We start from the raw sequence: 20,381 nt of genomic DNA, 5'->3' as shown, positions 1-20,381 counted from the left end.
ATCAAGTGGGTGAAATAAATCAAAGCGGTTCCTGGAGATTAGTAACTGACCCCCCTACGTCCGACTCTACATTGTCCATCATTGCTTTAAACATATGAGAAGAGTCCTGATAATATCTGAAAATCTACAAATTGCTAATTTGCTCCGAGACCAAAAGCTCAGGTCCAAAGCCCGTCCTGCGGGCCGAGAAGGATCCTTTCCTCTGCGGTCGCTGTGCATTCTGGAAAGAGTCTTATTTCCTTAGCTGTGTGTAACCATCTCAACAACCTGACCACATCCACATTGTATAAACACGTGCTCCTGGCCGCAGGACGGAGGAGCAGAGAATGAATCGCGAGGTCCTAACAGATGTGGTCAGCGGGCAGCACGCTTGCTTGGAAATGGGAGATTTTGGTCGCTCTCAAAAAGTCTATTAAATATCATGGATAGAACGAACGCCGGCGCTCGCGGACCGCAGACGCTGCCGCTGAGATGCCGATTTATGAGCCAAATCACAAACCGGTGAGATCGTGTCTTGAGCCTCGTGCCTCAGAGACATCACCAGTCTCGGGTCCTTTTAAAAGCACAGCGGTCGCGTATACAGTGTCCTCACATGTAAAGTGTCGCCAGACTGTCTGATATGCGGGCAGCTCCGGAGAGAATAGATTACGTGATTTGCACCAGTTTTCTGGCGCCGCTCTCGCCACTGTTCACAAAGTGAGTAATTCAAGTGGACAGTGCCCTCTGCATCCCGACAGTGTAAAACTATGGCACAAGTGGCTTTTCTGGTGCACGGACTGGAAGAACATTTATTAGGAGGCTTGTGCATTTTATAATACATTTGGCGCACCGTACTCCAACGCACTTTCGATTAAGAACGCCGTGCAAATCAACAGTCTTAGGGTTCATTCACACGTCCGTGGTGTATTGCGGATCTTCAAATTGCGGATCCGCAATACACCCGGCCGGCACCCCCATAGAACTGCCTATTCTTGTCCGCAATTGCGGACAAGAATAGGACATGTTCTATTTTTTTCCGGAGCTGCGAACCGGAAGTTCGGGGCCACGCTCCGGAAATGCGGATGCGGAGAGCACATAGTGTCCTCTCCGCATCTATTCCTGCCCTATTGAGAATGAATGGGTCCGCACCCGTTTCGGATATTGCAGAACAGATGCGGACCCATTCCACGGACGTGTGAATAGACCCTTAGTTAATACCCCCCATAGTTTAGAAGCCTGGTGTATTTAGGAGAGGAGCACCGTCAATCTTCACTGACAGGGGCGGAGGAGGCAGGAGGAGCGTTCCCCTCATGAATACACCGGATTCATAACCTACAGTAGGTGATCGGTGTATTTTAGGTAATGGGAGACAGGACCGGTCCCCATATTACGCAGCACAGACGGACGAGAAATCCGTCTGTGCTTCAGAAAGGGGTATTTTATTAAACTCAATATTCATAGAAAACATTTTTTTTTGCATTTTTGGCTGTTTTTCCTTTTTATTCTGACAGTGATACATCATTGAAAATTTAATGCAAAATATCATTCTTATGTAGCAGTCAGCACAGAGAGACTCCTACATAGAAAGGTAACCCATTAACAGTTTACTGCTGCTGTGAGGGGAAATGTTATCTGCATGATAATCCTCATTATACTAGTAGGTGTAGAATCAGGTTAACAGTATGACAGCTGTATCGTTCTCTTCTTAGGAATAGATAACGATGCCGGTAGAAGAGCATCGCATTGATGAGTGCAATGTTTGATGCTGTAGTTGAGTCACTACAGGGGGGGGGATCTCTCTGGTCACAGCGATAGTCTGAGAGAGTCTTAAAGGGGTTGTCTCATCTAAGACAATGGGGGCATATCGCTAGGATATGCCACTATTCTCTTATAGAGAACGGAGCCCCGCAAAGTGGTGGCCGAAGGACTCCGGTCCGGCCAACACCAAGCGCTCTCCCCATAGAAGTGAATGGGAGCGCACCGCACATGACCGGCCACCGCTCCCATTCACTTCTATGGGCCAGACGGAAAAAAAACGTGCAAGCGCTTGGCTATTTTCAGCAGCCCCATAGAAAATGAGCGCATGCGCAGTCTGCCTTACTCCACTTTTGGGGCTCTGTTCTCTATATAGGTGCAGGTCCCAGCGGTGAAACCCTCACATATGAGACAACGGGGGTACATCCTAGCAATATGCCCCCATTGTCTGAGATGAGACAGCGATACCGATCCTTTTTTTCTAATCTATTTGCTAATCTTCATTCTGTTTCTTGACCATGGGGATTATGGGGACGGCCATCTTGCCTGAGCTGTTCTGAACAGCATTTACCGATATGGGCCATAGATACAATGGACAGGAGCTAGCCTCACTGACTTCTATGGGATAATTTTCTGGACATGCTCCGAGACCTGTGCAGAGATAGGCTATCATATCACCTACTGTAAATGGTGGATATTGTATTATCTATAAATACAGGTGGTATCTGTCATTGTAATCCTGCCTGTAATGATAATCGGATAACTGCAGTAAAGTGATCTGTACAGACCAAGATGTGGTATCTCTTATTAGGCTTAGTGGTCAGATGTTGTTGTTGTTTTTAATACAGATTTTGACAGGGGAGGGGTTAACTATAAGATTAGTGAGGGTCCTGCTGCTGGGACCCCCACTGATAATGAGAACGGGGACCCCTAAAGTGAAAGGAGTGGCCGGTTGAGCATGGGCTCAACCGTTCTCATGATCGGTGGGGTCCCAGCAGTAGGACCCTCACTAATCTAATAGTTAACCCCTATGTTGTGGATAGATGATAACTTGTAACAACCGGAATACCCCTTTAATACATAATCCTGTACACATATTACATATAATATATAAGATATTTCAATTCATACTCTCCACAGACACACACAGACCCAGTTTTTATTTTTGTTATTTTTTAAGATCACAGCCCCCGGCCCGCATACCTGCAGCACCTGAGTACATAACTACATCCATGCCTCGGTTTCCCACATCTGAGCCCGCCACAAACATCCCCTCTCTGGTCTTCGCCACCCAGCGCCCTGTGTTTACTTGTTGGCTCTTGAACCGGATCCAGGCCTCGTACATGTGAATGAATGACTATATTTACCGAGCCAGGAATCTGCAGGTTTTCATTAGACTGAAATCTGCACAGAGCCGCACTCATTCCGTAGCGGGGAGAAAGAATTGACTGTCAATGCAGTTGCATTTGGCAGAGGACCATTACATTTCACATCCTGGGGTTACTCTCCGCTCAGCAGACAACATCTTAATATAGGTCTCGCCGAGGTGTGAAGAGTCTGAACCAACTGCTATACAACTTACACACTATTCCCAATTCCTGCCACAAGCGCAAAACAGACGCAGCGCAAAAAGCCGGACGGCGCAGACTGGACTCCTGGTTCACAGCAGGGGCATATAGATTTCAGAGGAGGATCACAATGCCCCCATTACACTTTAAAAGCTACCTGCTGTATAAAAATATCACATGATCTCACCTGTCAGATGAACACTGTAAATAACAAGATAAAATCGGTGCCAAAACAGCTATTTATTCTTACCTTGCCTCACAAAAAGTGTAATATAGATCAAACAAAAATCATATGTACCCTAAAATAGTACCAACAAAACTGCCACGTTATCCCCTAGTTTCCAAAATAAGGTCACTTTTCTAGAGTTTCGACTCTGGGGGTGCATCAGGGGGGCTTCAAATGTGACACGGCAGCTTAAAATTATACCAGTGAAATCTGCCTTCCAAAAACCATATGGCGTTCCTTTCCTTCTGTGCCCTGCCGTGTGCCCGCACGGCAGTTTACGACCACATATTGGGTGTTTCTGTAAACTACAGAATCAGGGCAATAAATATTGAGTTTTGTTTGGCTGTTAACCCATGCTTTGTTAGTGGAAAAAATGGAAAATCTGCCAAAAATTTGAAATTCTGAAATTTCAACTCCATTTTCCATTAATTCTTGTGGAACACTTAAAGGGTTAACAAAGTTTGTAAAATCAGTTTTGAATACCTTGAGGGGTGTAAGTTTGTAAAATGGGGTAATTTTTGGGTGGTTTCTATTATGTAACCCTTACAAAGTGACGTCAGACCTGAACTGGTCCTTAAAAAGTGGGTTTTGGAAATTTTCTGAAGAAATTTCAAGATTTGTTTCTAAACTTCGAAGCCTTCTAACGTCCCCAAAAAATAAAATGGCATTCACAAAATGATCCAAACATGAAGTAGACATATGGGGAATGTAAAGTAATAACTATTTTTGGAGTTATTACTATCTATTATAAAAGTAGAGAAAAGTAGAGAAATTTAAATTTGAAAATCTGCAAATCTTTCAAAAATTTGGGGTAAATTTGGTATTTATTATTATTTTTTTGACTCAATTTTACCACTGCCATGATGTACAATATGTGACGATAAAACAATCTCAGAATGGCCTGGATAAGTAAAAGTGTTTTAAAGTTATTACCACATAAAGTGACATATGTCAGATTTGCTAAAATGGCCTGGTCCTTAAGGTGAAATATGGCAGGGTCCTTAAGGGGTTAAAGGGCTCATGCACACGACTGTATGCATTTTGCAAAAAAACAAAAAACAAACAGAGGACATCCGTGTAATGTCAGTGTTGTAAAAATGCCTGTCCTTGTCCGCAAAACGGACATGTGGACACGGAATGCACACTGAGTCATTCGCGTTTTTTTTTTTCAAGCCCCATTGAAATGAATGGTTCCGCATACGGACCTGTAAAAAAACGGAACGGAAACGGAAGAAAAATATGTTTGTGTGCACGAGCCCTAATCCCGATAAAGCACTAGTTTAGCACTTGCCATCGCCTTACAAGTCTTCCCTGCGCAGTGCAGCTCCTGGTCACCCCTTCTGCGGCATGGCCCTATCTAAGGGACAAGCTGCAGTTCCCTGCACAGCCGGGGGACACAGCAATACATCAGCTCTGTGGCTCCTGCTTTCTTAGAATCGGTGGGGGACCCAGCGGCCGGACCCCCAGCAATCAAACTCTTGCGATGCACCATCACCTTATAAGACGGAATAACTCTTTAAAGCACAGAATCATCCTTTTGACCCTACACTCCAATATACGGTAAATTCATATACTGTGGCAAGATGCTGTCTGTGGTCATGTGGGGGCTAGAAAGCACAACACTGCTATTTTAGCACATTTGACCGCGGAAGCCAGTGATTGGCAGCAGTGGTCACAGGACTAAGATACTTCTGGTTCATCAGGGACTGAAAGCGGCCAGAAATGGGGTAGTGGCAAGAAAACGGCAGGACTGCAGACAGGCGTTTTTTTTTTTTTTAATTGACCCCAGGTTCCAACCATTGGGGTTTTTGGGTCCTAGACTGGTCAATCCCTTTAAGTTTTCCAGGTCCAGATTTCCTCCTGACTCATTAACTTATGGGGGGGGGGGGCAAAACGGGCAGTTAGCACTGACCTGTGCCTCTTCAGTTGCTCCCATGCAGCTGTCAGGGCATGCTGGGAGTTGTGGTTTCACAATAGGTCGGAGACCTGGCAAAACTAAGACGTAGCTAGTGCAAGACACTCGGATTGAAAGAACGCCCACGTGAATATATCTCTGTATCATGGTCCGAACCAGATTTTCCTAGAGTGTTGCTTTAAGAGGCTGCACTACAGTGACTTGAGGGTGACACATACACAGTCCCGGGCTCTTATGAAGATATGCTTATGTCACCCACACTGAATGCACTAGAGAGGAAACGCCACCTGCTGGAGACACTAATAAAGAGGAGCTGCCCCCCCGCTCCTGACATGTCCGTTTTAGTAAAGGTACTTTCACACTAGCGTTTTTCTTTTCCGGCACCGAGTTCCGTCAAAAGGGCTCAATACCGGAAAAGAATGGATCAGTTTTATCCCCATGCATTCTGAATGGAGAGTAATCCGTTCAGGATGCATCAGTTCAGTCTTTTTGACTGATCAGGCAAAAGATAAAACCGCAGCATGCTACGGTTTTATCTCCGGCCAAAAAAGACTTGCCTGACATTTTTTACCCATAGGAATGTATTAGTGCCGGATCCGTCCTTCCGGTCTGCGCATGTGAAATAAATGCCGGATCCGTTTTGCCGGATGACACCGGAAAGACGGATCCGGCATTTCAATGCCTTTTTCTGACTGATCAGGATCCTGATCAGTCTTACTAATGCCATCAGTTGGCATACGTTTTGCCGGATCCGACAGGCAGTTCCGGCGACGGAACTGCTTGCCGGATCACTCTGCCGCAAGTGTGAAAGTAGCCTAACTCCTTGCATCCCCCATGTAATAAACAATTCTGGAGCTCATATTCTCTATTCTATGACTCTATGTTGTGCCATTTCTCTAATATTCCCGGTAGAAGTTCTGAATGCATTACTAGCAGTTTGCAAAGAATGTCAAGATGGGTGTCACCAGCTGGGAGGGTGTCCCTGCACAGTCCGAGTCTGGCAGCACTGACTGAATAGCGTCACACTGTGCAGGGACAACCCCCCCCCTCCCCAACTAGGAACAAGCTGGACCTTACATGCAGACCTTCTAGTAAGAATAACAGAGGAATGGCACAACATAGAGTCATAAGACTACATGCTCCAGAATATATATTATATGGGGAATGCAAGTAGTTACTGAACCAGACATGTCAGGAGAGGTGAGAGGTCCTCTTTAAGGGTTTATTTTTTATTATTTTATTATATTATAGCAGGTAATGTATCTCTGTTATATGTACTTTTATATTAGGTAATAAGTCAGCAGGCTAAAGATGAAATGCGTCAGCCGTCCTCCTGAGCACTCGTGGTGCAGAGAGAGAGAGAGAGAGAGAGAGAGAGACACCCAGTGGACAACTGGGATCTGGTCTCCTGCGCACAACTCTGCACAGCGAGGCGTCTGGGCGTCTTTCAGCTTCATATGGCGCTCAGCTGTCACTTTTCACTCCGGCGCAGAGCAATGTAGAACGCCCGCACAGATTGCCTCCGTCTACACCTTGTCCCTAGATGAGATCTTCTCAATGCAGAATCCTGCAGGTCTCCTGTTAGCAGGGAGCACTTTTTTCATTTTCCCAAAATAAAATTGGACCCCAGAAAAAAAAATGCGTCAGTGAGTCTGCGCAGCGACGTCTGACAGCGGAGGAAAATGGGCCGCTGTCTGTTTCCAAGGGCAACGGCAGACATTTTTCAGGGAGATTTTAAAGGGCTTCTGTCACCCCATTAAACCGTTTGTTTGTTTTTTCTTTACTAATAATCCCTACACTGCAATCTCATCATACATAAGCTAATTAATGATTTTCGTTCAGTAGAATGTGTTAAAAATCGATTTTTATAATATGTAAATTACCTTGCTACCAGCAAGTAGGGCGGCTACTTGCTGGTAGCAGCCGCATCCTCCGATGGTAATGACGCCCCCTCCGCATTGTGATTGACAGGGCCAGGGAACGGAATCGTTCTGTGCTGGCCCTGCCTGTTTTGATTCAATATCTGGCGCCTGCGCCGCGGCCGTACCTCTCTTCAATCTGCGCAGGCGCACTGAGAGGCGGCCACTCGATCGGCCGCTCCATCCTCAATGCGCCTGCGCCGATGACGTCACATCTACACCCGGCGCAGGCGCATTGAGGAGCGAGCGGCCGAGTGAGTGGCCGCCTCTCAGTGCGCCTGCGCAGATTAAAGAGAGGTACGGCCGCGGCACAGGCGCCAGATATTGAATCAAAACAGGCAGGGCCAGCACAGAACGATTCCGTTCCCTGGCCCTGTCAATCACAATGCGGAGGGGGCGTCATTACCATCGGAGGATGCGGCTGCTACCAGCAAGTAGCCGCCCTACTTGCTGGTAGCAAGGTAATTTACATATTATAAAAATCGATTTTTAACACATTCTACTGAACGAAAATCATTAATTAGCTTATGTATGATGAGATCGCAGTGTAGGGATTATTAGTAAAGAAAAAAAAAAAAACGGTTTAATGGGGTGACAGAAGCCCTTTAACTGGCGAAAAGTAAACCGTCACGGCGCGGCTTCCATTTTTAAAATGCAGAATACGATATGAAAGCTGCACTGTGATTGGCTGCTGTGGGCAACAAGAACAATTTATTTCCGTTTAGACAGCTTCAAAAATCTCCACATTTGTGCAATCAGCAAACAAGCACCGATAGGAAGAATCTATGGAGATTTAAGCCGGGAAATTTCGTTGGTGGCAAATTTTTACTTTAACTCCTAAAAACGGACCTGTCCCCTCTCCTGACATTGCATTCCCCACTAATAATGATGGCGCATCTATTCTTATGACAACGTGTTAGCAAGTTCCTCTATTACCACTGCTGCGAGTTTATGAATTAATGTACAACAGGGTGTCCCCCTGCAGGGTCTGATATGATCCAATCAGTGGTGCCAGTGGCAGACTGGGCAGGGACATGCCCCCAACTGATATAACCCAGTTCTTCCTTTATTTATACATTTCTAGCAGGAATAACACAGGAACAGCACAACATACAGATGCTCCAGAATTGCTTTTACATGGAAAATGCAAGCAGTGACTAAAACAGACATGTCAGGAGAGGCGACGGGTGCTCTTTAAAGGGGTTGTGCCAACATAGAAATGTATCCCCTATCCCAGGAAATCTGTTCTGCGGGGCACCCGATTGGTGGGGCCCCTTACCAATCATGAGACAGGGGCCCACAGTCTCTTAAGGAATGGAGTGGCAGGTCGGCATGTGCATTGCGGCTCCATTCATTCTCTGTGGGACTGTTGGAAATAGCTTATTATATTGCTCAGTTATCTACATCAGACCAAACGACTTGAGCGGCACGGACGGGGTAGGGGGTGGATGCAAAAAATACCCCATACAAACAAAAAATAAAAACAGCATTTTCACCATTAGAGTAAATAGAGCCATAATCAGAGATCGCTGGTGTCAGTCGTATCAGCATTTGCGAGTACGGTATACGTACGACATGTACGGTATTATAAAGTACTACAGTAAACATTGCCATCTACTCACCGCTCCAAATACACAAATCACTTACTTTTTGTGAAAAAAAGTTGAATTTGTTTTCCTTTTTGTGAACCCGAGCGGCAGCAACTTCATATCGATGCCAAGTTTCCGAGCTCTATTTTTCATATAGTTCAACTGCAGAACAGGGAGACCACGGTCATGTATACACACTGGCGCCCCCTGCATGCCACATCTACACAACACCACCATGGGAGACGGGATTCAATAACCAAAAACATAAAACGTACAAACTTATTGCTTGTTTGGCGGGGTAGCATGGCATCCCTCATGGCAGCATCTGCCACTCTGCCGGCGTCTTCCAGAAACCGATAATCTGCAGGTTAAAGTAAATACAGAGGGGTTAGAAACGAAAGAAACAAATCACTTCACAAGCACAATAATCATGGTGGGGCTTGCACAGCGCTGCTAAAAAGGAGGCGTAGACACAAAAGCCATCCAAAAATAAAAAATCTTGGCAGGTTTATCAGAGATTTTTTGCTCACTGTGGTATCTATGTGACTGAGACTGTGTCCAAGCAGGAATCGAAGCAGCTCTATCTGCCTGAATCAGAGCGGGAACTCTCAACACGACCTGAAGCACTGCCTGTGCACACGCTGCCATGGTGCAGACAACAGCATATCCTTTTTGCCAATCCCTCTAGACCTGTGCCCAAATAGTTATCAAAGCAGCTCTATCTGCCTCGACCAGAGCAGGAACTCTCAGCATGGTCTGTGCACACAATGCCTCTGTGCATAAATGGGCATGTACTTATTGTCAATCCCTCTCCATAAACCTCCACCAGGATACCTGTGGGTTCACCATAGCAGGGCGCACTGCTGAAGAACCCTTGGTCTCTGCACGCTACATGGACGTCCAATGAGGTCCACGAGTAAAGGCTCTACCCACACTCATGAAGAGGACACAAGTATACATTCTGTAAGCCCAAAAACTGCTAAACCTGCTTCTCCGAGAATCAGACGAGCAAAGCCGATCCCAGCTAAAGGGGCACAATGCTCTGCGTAGTGTTTCTGCCCCATCTTTTCAGCAGTCTATGAACATCTCTGCATCTGGACCTTTTTGGACCGACTGGCAAGTCATTTGCCATGCTCCGCTCCCACGCACTAGTTCTGATGAATCCATCCATAAAATGTATTTAAAGGGATTCTGTCACCACAACCCTGGCCCATTATCCGCAGTAATACATGAGCAGTTCTGCAGATTTATTTTCCTACTGCCGGCGCTCAAATCTGCACTGAAATATACTGTCAGCACTGCTGTGCATGCGCACAGGAGTCCTCTCCATATGTTAGCACAGCACAGAAGTCTGTATTTCAGCACAGCTTTGAGTGCAGACATTGGGGAAAACGGGGCAGTAGTAAAATAAAAAATACTGATCTGGACTCCTTATGTGCAGCAGTACTACTCTACTCATGTATTACTGCGGATAATAGTCCAGAATTGTGGTGACAGATTCCTTTTAAAGGGCATCTGTCAGCAGATTTGTCCCTATGACACTGGCTGACCTGTCACATGTGCACTAGCAGCTGAAGGCATCTGTGTTGGTCCCATGTTTATATGTGTTCACATTACTGAGAAAAATGATGGTTTAATATATGGAAATGAGCCACTAGGAGCAACGGGGGCGTTGCTGTTACTCCTAGAAGCTCTGCTCTCTCTGTATCTGCTGCACCCTCTGCTCTGTGATTGACAGGGCCAGGCAGTGTAAATGTCATAATGCCCGGCGCTTTCAATCAAAGTGCAGAGGATACGGCAATTGCAGACACAGCTGAGCTTCTAGGTGTAATGGTAACGCCCCCGTTGCTCCTAGAGGCTCATTTGCATATATTAAAACATCATTTTTCTCAGTAATACGGACACATATGAACATGGGACCAACACAAATGCCTTCAGCTGCCAAGCGCACATGTAACAGGTCAGCCGGTGTCATAGGTACAAAACTGCTGACAGATGCCCTTTAACCCCTTAAGGACGCAGGGCGCATCGGTACGCCCTATTTCCCGAGTCCTTAAGGACTCAGGGCGTACCGGTACGTCCTAGCTTGAACTCAGTATTCCGGCGCCCGAGGGGTTAAACGGAACGGGATTTCGGCTGAAATCCTTCAGCCGGCATCCTGTGACAACGCCAGGGGGGGTCATGTGACCCCCCCGTGTCGGCGATCGCAGCAAACCGCAGGTCAATTCAGACCTGCGGTTTGCTGCGCTTTTTGCAGTTTCTGATGCCCGCGGTCCCTGACCGCGGGGATCAGAAACTTTTGAGTGCCTATAATCAATATTTTTCACCCCCCCCTGCACCCCTGCACGATTTTATGCCGGCGGGTGGTGCGGGGGGGGTGTCGCATGCGGTGGGGGCGGTGCGGCAGGCGGGATCGCGATCCCCCGCCCGCCTCCCCATGAATGATCGTTGGCTTCTAGTGGTTATACCAGGGTGCCAGCACATTGCTGGCACCCTGGTATAAACGGCTGACATCTGTGAAGATGTCAGCCGTTTAACCCTTTCCATACCGCGGTCCGTACGGACCGCTGTATGGAAAAAGTTAACTGTCGTCGGTCAGGGAGCTCCCTCCCTCTCCATCGGGGGGCTGCTGTGCCTTTGCAGCCCCCCGATGGAGAGGGAGAGAGCCCCCAGAGAGCCCCCCTCAGCCCTGTGCTTACCCTTCCCCGTCTGCGAAGTTCTGAGCAGACGGGGAAGGTTCCCATGGCAACAGGACGCCTGCTCAGGCGTCCTGCTGTCCATGGTGCTGAACAGATCTATGCTGAAAGCATAGATCTATTCAGTGTAAGTAAAATACAGTATAGAACAATATATATTGTACTGTACTGTATTATACAGACATCAGACCCACTGGATCTTCCAGAACCAAGTGGGTCTGGGTCAAAAAAAAAGTTAAAAAAAGTGAAAAAAGTTAAGATAAAAAAAAAAACATTCATCACTGAATAAAAATAAAAAAAAATAAAATACACTACACATATTAGGTATCGCCGCGTCCGTAACGACCTGATCTATAAAACGGTCATGTTACTTTCCCCGCACGGTGAACACCATAAAAATAAAAAAATAAAAACTATGAGAAAATTGAAATTTTGCCCACCTTACTTCCCAAAAAAGGTAATAAAAGTGATCAAAAAAGTCACATGTACGCCAAAATAGTACCAATCAAACCGTCATCTCATTCCGCAAAAATCATACCTTACCCAAGATAATCGCCCAAAAACTGAAAAAACTATGGCTCTCAGACTAAAGAAACACTAAAACATGATTTTTTTTGTTTCAAAAATGAAATCATTGTGTAAAACTTACATAAATAAAAATAAAGTATACATATTAGGTATCGCCGCGTCCGTATCGACCGGCTCTATAAGAATATCACATGATCTAACCCCTCAGGTGACCACCGTAAAAAATAAAAAATAAAAACATTGTAAAAAAAGCCATTTTTTGTCATCTTACGTCACAAAAAGTGTAATAACAAGCGATCAAAAAGTCATATGCACCCCAAAATAGTGCCAATTAAACCGTCATCTCATCCCGCAAAAAATGAGACCCTACTCAAGATAATCGCCCAAAAACTGAAAAAACTATGGCTCTTAGACTATGGAGACACTAAAACTTTTTTTGGTTTTAAAAATGAAGTTATTGTATAAAACTTACATAAATAAAAAAAAGGTATACATATTAGGTATCACCGCGTCCGAGACAACCTGCTCTATAAAATTACCACATGATCTAACCTGTCAGATGAATGTTGTAAATAACAAAAAAAAAAAAAACGTGCCAAAAAAGCTATTTCTTGTTACCTTGCCGCACAAAAAGTGTAATATAGAGCAACCAAAAATCATATGTACCCTAAACTAGTACCAACAAAGCTGCCACCTTATTCCGTACTTTCTAAAATGGGGTCACTTTTTTGGAGTTTCTACTCTAGGGGTGCATCAGGGGGGCTTCAAATGGGACATGGTGTCAAAAAAACCAGTCCAGCAAAACCTGCCTTCCAAAAACCGTATGGCATTCCTTTCCTTCTGCGCCCTGCCGTGTGCCCGTACAGCGGTTTACGACTACATATGGGGTGTTTCTGTAAACTACAGAATAAGGGCCATAAATAATGAGTTTTGTTTGGCTGTTAACCCTTGCTTTGTTACTGGAAAAAAAATATTAAAATGGAAAATCTGCCAAAAAAGTGAAATTTTGAAATTGTATCTCTATTTTCCATTAAATCTTGTGCAACACCTAAAGGGTTAACAAAGTTTGTAAAATCAGTTTTGAATACCTTGAGGGGTGTAGTTTCTTAGATGGGGTCACTTTTATGGAGTTTCTACTCTAGGGGTGCATCAGGGGGGCTTCAAATGGGACATGGTGTCAAAAAAACAGTCCAGCAAAATCTGGCTTCCAAAAACCATACGGCGCACCTTTCACTCTACGCCCCGCTGTGTGGCCGTACAGTAGTTTACGGCCACATATGGGGTGTTTCTGTAAACGGCAGAGTCAGGGCAATAAAGATACAGTCTTGTTTGGCTGTTAACCCTTGCTTTGTTAGTGGAAAAAATGGGTTAAAATGGAAAATTAGGCAAAAAAATGAAATTCTCAAATTTCATCCCCATTTGCCAATAACTCTTGTGCAACACCTAAAGGGTTAACAAAGTTTGTAAAATCAGTTTTGAATACCTTGAGGGGTGTAGTTTCTTAGATGGGGTCATTTTTATGGAGTTTCTACTCTAGGGGTGCATCAGGGGGCTTCAAATGGGACATGGTGTCAAAAAAACAGTCCAGCAAAATCAGCCCTCCAAAAACCAAACGGCGCACCTTTCACTCTACGCCCTACTGTGTGCCCGTACAGTAGTTTACGGCCACATATGGGGTGTTTCTGTAAACGGCAGAGTCAGGGCAATAAAGATACAGTCTTGTTTAGCTGTTAACCCTTGCTTTGTTAGTGGAAAAAATGGGTTAAAATGGAAAATTAGGCAAAAAAATGAAATTCTCAAATTTCATCCCCATTTGCCAATAACTCTTGTGCAATACCTAAAGGGTTAACAAAGCTTGTAAAATCAGTTTTGAATACCTTGAGGGGTGTAGTTTATAGAATGGGGTCATTTTTGGGCGGTTTCTATTATGTAAGCCTCGCAAAGTGACTTCAGACCTGTAGTGGTCCCTAAAAATTTGGTTTTTGTAAATTTCTGAAAAATTTCAAGATTTGCTTCTAAACTTCTAAGCCTTATAACATCCCCAAAAAATAAAATATCAATCCCAAAATGCTACAAACATGAAGTAGACATATGGGGAATGTAAAGTCATCAAAATTTTTGGGGGTATTACTATGTATTACAGAAGTAGAGAAACTGAAACTTTGAAATTTGCAAATTTTTCAAAATTTTTGGTAAATATGGTATTTTTTTATGCAAAAAAATTTACTTTTTTGACCCAATTTTAGCAGTGTCATGAAGTACAATATGTGACGAAAAAACAATCTCAGAACGGCCTGGATAAGTCAAAGCGTTTTAAAGTTATCAGCACTTAAAGTGACACTGGTCAGATTTGCAAAAAATGGCCAAGTCCTTAAGGTGAAATAGGGCTGAGTCCTTAAGGGGTTAAAGGGGTTGTCCAGCTTTTACTGAGTGATCGCCATTCCCAGGACAGGCCATCACTAACTCATCGGCAGGGATCCGACACCCCAAACCCCTGCCGATCAGCTGTGCCTCCGTCACTACACACAGCACCCATCGACTGTGCAGCGGCGTATCCTGAGAACAGGTCATCACTTAGTAAAAAGGAAGACAACCCTTTTAAAGGTCCTGGTGAAAGTGTCTCTCACATCTGTGGCTCTCCGGGGGTTTTAGAACTACAACTCCCAGCGTGTCCTGACAGTGTGCATCCTGACCTACGACCTTTGATGGGGGCTGACCTAGGGAAGGGGAGGACTGCGATGACAGGAGGACAATCTGCCTCTGTCTTCACTTACCACTGAGTAGATGGATGTCACTGAATGTACTTAAAGGGACAAAGGCCGTCTTGTCTCGGACGCCGCTGCAGGGAACGTCCACTTTATGCTTCTTTACACAAGGTAAACTGAGGGAAGAGAAGAGACGTCATGAACAAGGAGAAGTGAGAAACTAAGACATGAGATGGTGAAGAACACGTCACGTACCTGCAGGAGTACTTCAGACACTGCGGACACTTGTACTTCGCCTCTTCACTTCCACAAGTCTCACAGCTACAAGAAACACAGTGTGAATAGAGAAAACCGAGCGCGGACACTAGAACGGCAAATACGAGACGAAGAGAGGGTGGAAAACATGCTGCAAACACACAGGGCCGGCGCCACCAGTAAGGCGACTTAGGCAGTCCCCTAGGGCGCCATTTAGCAGGGGGCGCCCGTTGCGGTGTAAAAAAATAAAAACAATAAGTTGGTTATATAAGTTCGGCCGGCCGGCGGCGCCCCTCATGCTGCACCTCCTGAGCGGCTGAGCGCTTGCCACTCTAAAGAATCTCCGGCCGCCGGCTCAGTGCTGCGCAGTCTGCCTGTGCCTGCTGTCATGCTGTGTCTGCTCTAATGTAGCGTGGCCGAGCTCTGTTCGGTCCGCGGTACAGGAGCTTTTGTTTCCTGTACCCGGCCGGACTGACAGAAAGTGTTCACTTAGTGTGCACTTCCTTTCAGTCCAGCCGGGTACAGGAAACAAATGCTCATGTACCACGGACCGAACAGAGCTCGGCCACGCTACACTAGAGGGGAGGGGGGGGCTGGAATGAGAGTGACGAGGGAGGGGGGGCTGGAATGAGAGTGACGAGGGGGGGGGGGTAGAATGAGAGTGACAAGGAAGGGGGGGGGGGTAGAATGAGAGTGACAAGGGAGGGGGGGGGGTAGAATGAGAGTGACAAGGGAGGGGGGGGTAGAATGAGAGTGACAAGGGAGGGGGGGTAGAATGAGAGTGACAAGGGAGGGGGGGGTAGAATGAAAGTGACAAGGGAGGGGGGGGGTAGAATGAGAGTGACAAGGGAGGGGGGGGGGTAGAATGAGAGTGACAAGGGAGGGGGGGGTAGAATGAGAGTGACAAGGGAGGGGGGGGTAGAATGAGAGTGACAAGGGAGGGGGGGGGGTAGAATGAGAGTGACAAGGGAGGGGGGGGTAGAATGAGAGTGACAAGGGAGGGGTGGGTAGAATGAGAGTGACAAGGGAGGGGGGGGTAGAATGAGAGTGACAAGGGAGGGGGGGTAGAATGAGAGTGACAAGGGAGGGGGGGTAGAATGAGAGGGACAAGGGAGGGGGGGGTAGAATGAGAGTGACAAGGGAGGGGGGGGGGTAGAATGAGAGTGACAAGGGAGGGGGGGTAGAATGAGAGTGACAAGGGAGGGGGGGGTAGAATGAGAGTGACAAGGGAGGGGGGGGGGGGTAGAATGAGAGTGACAAAGGAGGGGGGGGGGGGAGAATGAGAGTGACAAAGAGGGGGGGTAGAATGAGAGTGACAAGAGAGGGGGGGGTAGAATGAGAGTGACAAGGGAGGGGGGGGTAGAATGAGAGTGACAAGGGAGGGGGGGTAGAATGAGAGTGACAAGGGAGGGGGGGTAGGGGGGAGAGTGACAAGGGAGGGGGGGTAGAATGAGAGTGACAAGGGAGGGGGGGGTGAATGAGAGTGACAAGGGAGGGGGGGGGGTAGAATGAGAGTGACAAAGGGAGGGGGGGGTAGGAATGAGAGTGACAGAGAGGGGGGGGGTAGAATGAGAGTGACAAGGGAGGGGGGGGTAGGAATGAGAGTGACAAGGGAGGGGGGGGTAGGAATGAGAGTGACAAGGGAGGGGGGGGTAGAATGAGAGTGACAAGGGAGGGGGGGTAGAATGAGAGTGACAAGGGAGGGGGGGTAGAATGAGAGTGACAAGGGAGGAGGGGGGGGGTAGAATGAGAGTGACAAGGGAGGGAGGGGGGGGTAGAATGAGAGTGACAAGGGAGGGGGGGGGGTAGAATGAGAGTGACAAGGGAGGGGGGGGGTAGAATGAGAGTGACAAGGGAGGGGGGGTAGAATGAGAGTGACAAGGGAGGGGGGTAGAATGAGAGTGACAAGGGAGGGAAGGGGTAGAATGAGAGTGACAAGGGAGGGAAGGGGTAGAATGAGAGTGACAAGGGAGGGAAGGGGTAGAATGAGAGTGACAAGGGAGGGGGGGGGGTAGAATGAGAGTGACAAGGGAGGGGGGGGGGTAGAATGAGAGTGACAAGGGAGGGGGGGGTAGAATGAGAGTGACAAGAGAGGGGGGGGTAGAATGAGAGTGACAAGGGAGGGGGGGGTAGAATGAGAGTGACAAGGGAGGGGGGGTAGAATGAGAGTGACAAGGGAGGGGGGGTAGAATGAGAGTGACAAGGGAGGGAGGGGGGGGGTAGAATGAGAGTGACAAGGGAGGGGGGGGTAGAATGAGAGTGACAAGGGAGGGGGGGGGTAGAATGAGAGTGACAAGGGAGGGGGGGGTAGAATGAGAGTGACAAGGGAGGGGGGGTAGAATGAGAGTGACAAGGGAGGGAAGGGGTAGAATGAGAGTGACAAGGGAGGGAAGGGGTAGAATGAGAGTGACAAGGGAGGGAAGGGGTAGAATGAGAGTGACAAGGGAGGGGGGGGTAGAATGAGAGTGACAAGGGAGGGGGGGGGGGGGGGGGGGGGTAGAATGAGAGTGACAAGGGAGGGGGCTGGAATGAGAGTGACAAGGGAGGGGGGGTAGAATGAGAGTGACAAGAGAGGGGGGGTAGAATGAGAGTGACAAGAGAGGGGGGGTAGAATGAGAGTGACAAGAGAGGGGGGGGGTAGAATGAGAGTGACAAGAGAGGGGGGGGTAGAATAAGAGTGACAAGGGAGGGGGGGTAGAATGAGAGTGACAAGGGAGGGGGGGGGTAGAATGAGAGTGACAAGGGAGGGGGGGGGCTGGAATGAGAGTGACAAGGGAGGGGGGGGCTGGAATGAGAGTGACAAGGGAGGGGGGGGGCTGGAATGAGAGTGACAAGGGAGGGGGGGGGCTGGAATGAGAGTGACAAGGGAGGGGGGGGGCTGGAATGAGAGTGACAAGGGAGGGGGGGGCTGGAATGAGAGTGACAAGGGAGGGGGGGCTGGAATGAGAGTGACAAGGGAGGGGGGGGCTGGAATGAGAGTGACAAGGAGGGGGGGGCTGGAATGAGAGTGACAAGGGAGGGGGGGCTGGAATGAGAGTGACAAGGGAGGGGGGGGCTGGAATGAGAGTGACAAGGGAGGGGGGGGCTGGAATGAGAGTGACAAGGGAGGGGGGGCTGGAATGAGAGTGACAAGGGAGGGGGGGCTGGAATGAGAGTGACAAGGGAGGGGGGGCTGGAATGAGAGTGACAAGGGAGGGGGGCTGGAATGAGAGTGACAAGGGAGGGGGGGCTGGAATGAGAGTGACAAGGGAGGGGGGGCTGGAATGAGAGTGACAAGGGAGGGGGGGCTGGAATGAGAGTGACAAGGGAGGGGGGGCTGGAATGAGAGTGACAAGGGAGGGGGGGGCTGGAATGAGAGTGACAAGGGAGGGGGGGCTGGAATGAGAGTGACAAGGGAGGGGGGGCTGGAATGAGAGTGACAAGGGAGGGGGGGGCTGGAATGAGAGTGACAAGGGAGGGGGGGCTGGAATGAGAGTGACAAGGGAGGGGGGGCTGGAATGAGAGTGACAAGGGAGGGGGGGCTGGAATGAGAGTGACAAGGGAGGGGGGGCTGGAATGAGAGTGACAAGGGAGGGGGGGCTGGAATGAGAGTGACAAGGGAGGGGGGGCTGGAATGAGAGTGACAGGGGAGGGGGGGCTGGAATGAGAGTGACAAGGGAGGGGGGGCTGGAATGAGAGTGACAAGGGAGGGGGGGCTGGAATGAGAGTGACAAGGGAGGGGGGGCTGGAATGAGAGTGACAAGGGAGGGGGGGCTGGAATGAGAGTGACAAGGGAGGGGGGGCTGGAATGAGAGTGACAAGGGAGGGGGGGGCTAGAATGAGAGTGACAAGGGAGGGGGGGCTGGAATGAGAGTGACAAGGGAGGGGGGGGCTGGAATGAGAGTGACAAGGGAGGGGGGGCTGGAATGAGAGTGACAAGAGAGGGGGGGCTGGAATGAGAGTGACAAGAGAGGGGGGGGCTGGAATGAGAGTGACAAGGGAGGGGGGGCTGGAATGAGAGTGACAAGGGAGGGGGGTAGAATGAGAGTGACAAGGGAGGGGGGGTAGAATGAGAGTGACAAGGGAGGGGGGGTAGAATGAGAGTGACAAGGGAGGGGGGGGTAGAATGAGAGTGACAAGGGAGGGGGGGTAGAATGAGAGTGACAAGGGAGGGGGGGGTAGAATGAGAGTGACAAGGGAGGGGGGGTAGAATGAGAGTGACAAGGGAGGGGGGGTAGAATGAGAGTGACAAGGGAGGGGGGGTAGAATGAGAGTGACAAGGGAGGGGGGGTAGAATGAGAGTGACAAGGGAGGGGGGGTAGAATGAGAGTCACAAGGGAGGGGGGGGTAGAATGAGAGTGACAAGGGAGTCCCCAATTTTTATCTTGCCTAGGGCGGCAAAAATCCTTGCACCGGCCCTGCAAACACATTATCTGTCCTGGGAAAAAAACAGACTGCCAGGAGGAAGAAAAGAGCAGCACAGGGGGACAGGAGGAGCTACAGAGGGATGAAATCATAGCCGCAGAGCACCGCCGGCCTCGGCTGCTGCAGAACATCCTGCCGTCTTGTGCTTGCCCATGGTGACCTGTAATAACCTTATAATTTACAGTGGGGGAGAGATAAGAACAGCGCCCCCCTCACCTTCTCCCAGCAATATCCTTTCCAAAACAACATTACCTTTCAGGCTGGACATGCTGGTACTTGCAGTGCCGCGGCATACAGTGCTATCAGTACCCACCTATACAGGGACATCTTCCTCTTCGGCCGCACCGTGTGTTCACATTCCTCGGAGTCCACTCCGATTCCTAACGCATCAGACACCAGCAAAACCTCCATGGCAGCTCCCGTCACTACACGTGTGGACTACTTCCGGTGTGAGCTCCGAGGTAAACAGGAAATCGGCGCAGCCATATTGTGCTTGGCGAACAGCAAAGAAAGACCGCCATGTTGTGAGTGGCGGAAATACGTCAAACGCTTGGCTAGTGTCGCAGCCATGTTGTGGTTGGCGAGTGGGTGGCAACGTGGTTGTGTATAGGGCATGGGTGTCAGCTCACAGGATGTTCCTTTGTTATTACAGAACGGGAGGGTTAAGGATGGAGTCTTGTAGAAAATTTATTGAATTCACTATGTGAACACACAACCATAAAACTAGAATGTGTCATTAACAGCGACATAATCGTCCTGGTGTCCCCCTAATAAACAATAGTGTTGGCAAAGTGTGGTGCCCACCATAGACAGTAGTGTTGGCAAAGTGTCCCCCATGGACC

General features: G+C 48.3%; 1 protein-coding gene across 1 annotated transcript in view; it reads right to left on the bottom strand.

Annotated features, from left to right (window-relative positions):
* The window catches only part of ZNHIT6 (zinc finger HIT-type containing 6), a 31,605-nt gene extending 11,618 nt beyond the window's left edge, over positions 1–19,987 (bottom strand). Inside the window, exons 1-5 of the mRNA XM_040407103.1 lie at positions 19,853–19,987; positions 15,136–15,201; positions 14,950–15,056; positions 9,227–9,312; positions 9,010–9,113 (exon numbers count right to left, since the gene is read on the bottom strand). Coding sequence (XP_040263037.1) covers positions 9,010–9,113; positions 9,227–9,312; positions 14,950–15,056; positions 15,136–15,201; positions 19,853–19,950 — 461 coding nt within the window. The 5' untranslated portion in view covers positions 19,951–19,987. The remainder of the gene's footprint in view (positions 1–9,009; positions 9,114–9,226; positions 9,313–14,949; positions 15,057–15,135; positions 15,202–19,852) is intronic.
* Positions 19,988–20,381: the final 394 nt, after the last annotated feature.

The sequence above is a fragment of the Bufo bufo genome, chromosome 9, assembly GCF_905171765.1.
Source record: "Bufo bufo chromosome 9, aBufBuf1.1, whole genome shotgun sequence".
Lineage (NCBI taxonomy): Eukaryota > Metazoa > Chordata > Amphibia > Anura > Bufonidae > Bufo > Bufo bufo.
This window is presented reverse-complemented; position numbering and strand designations above follow the sequence as displayed.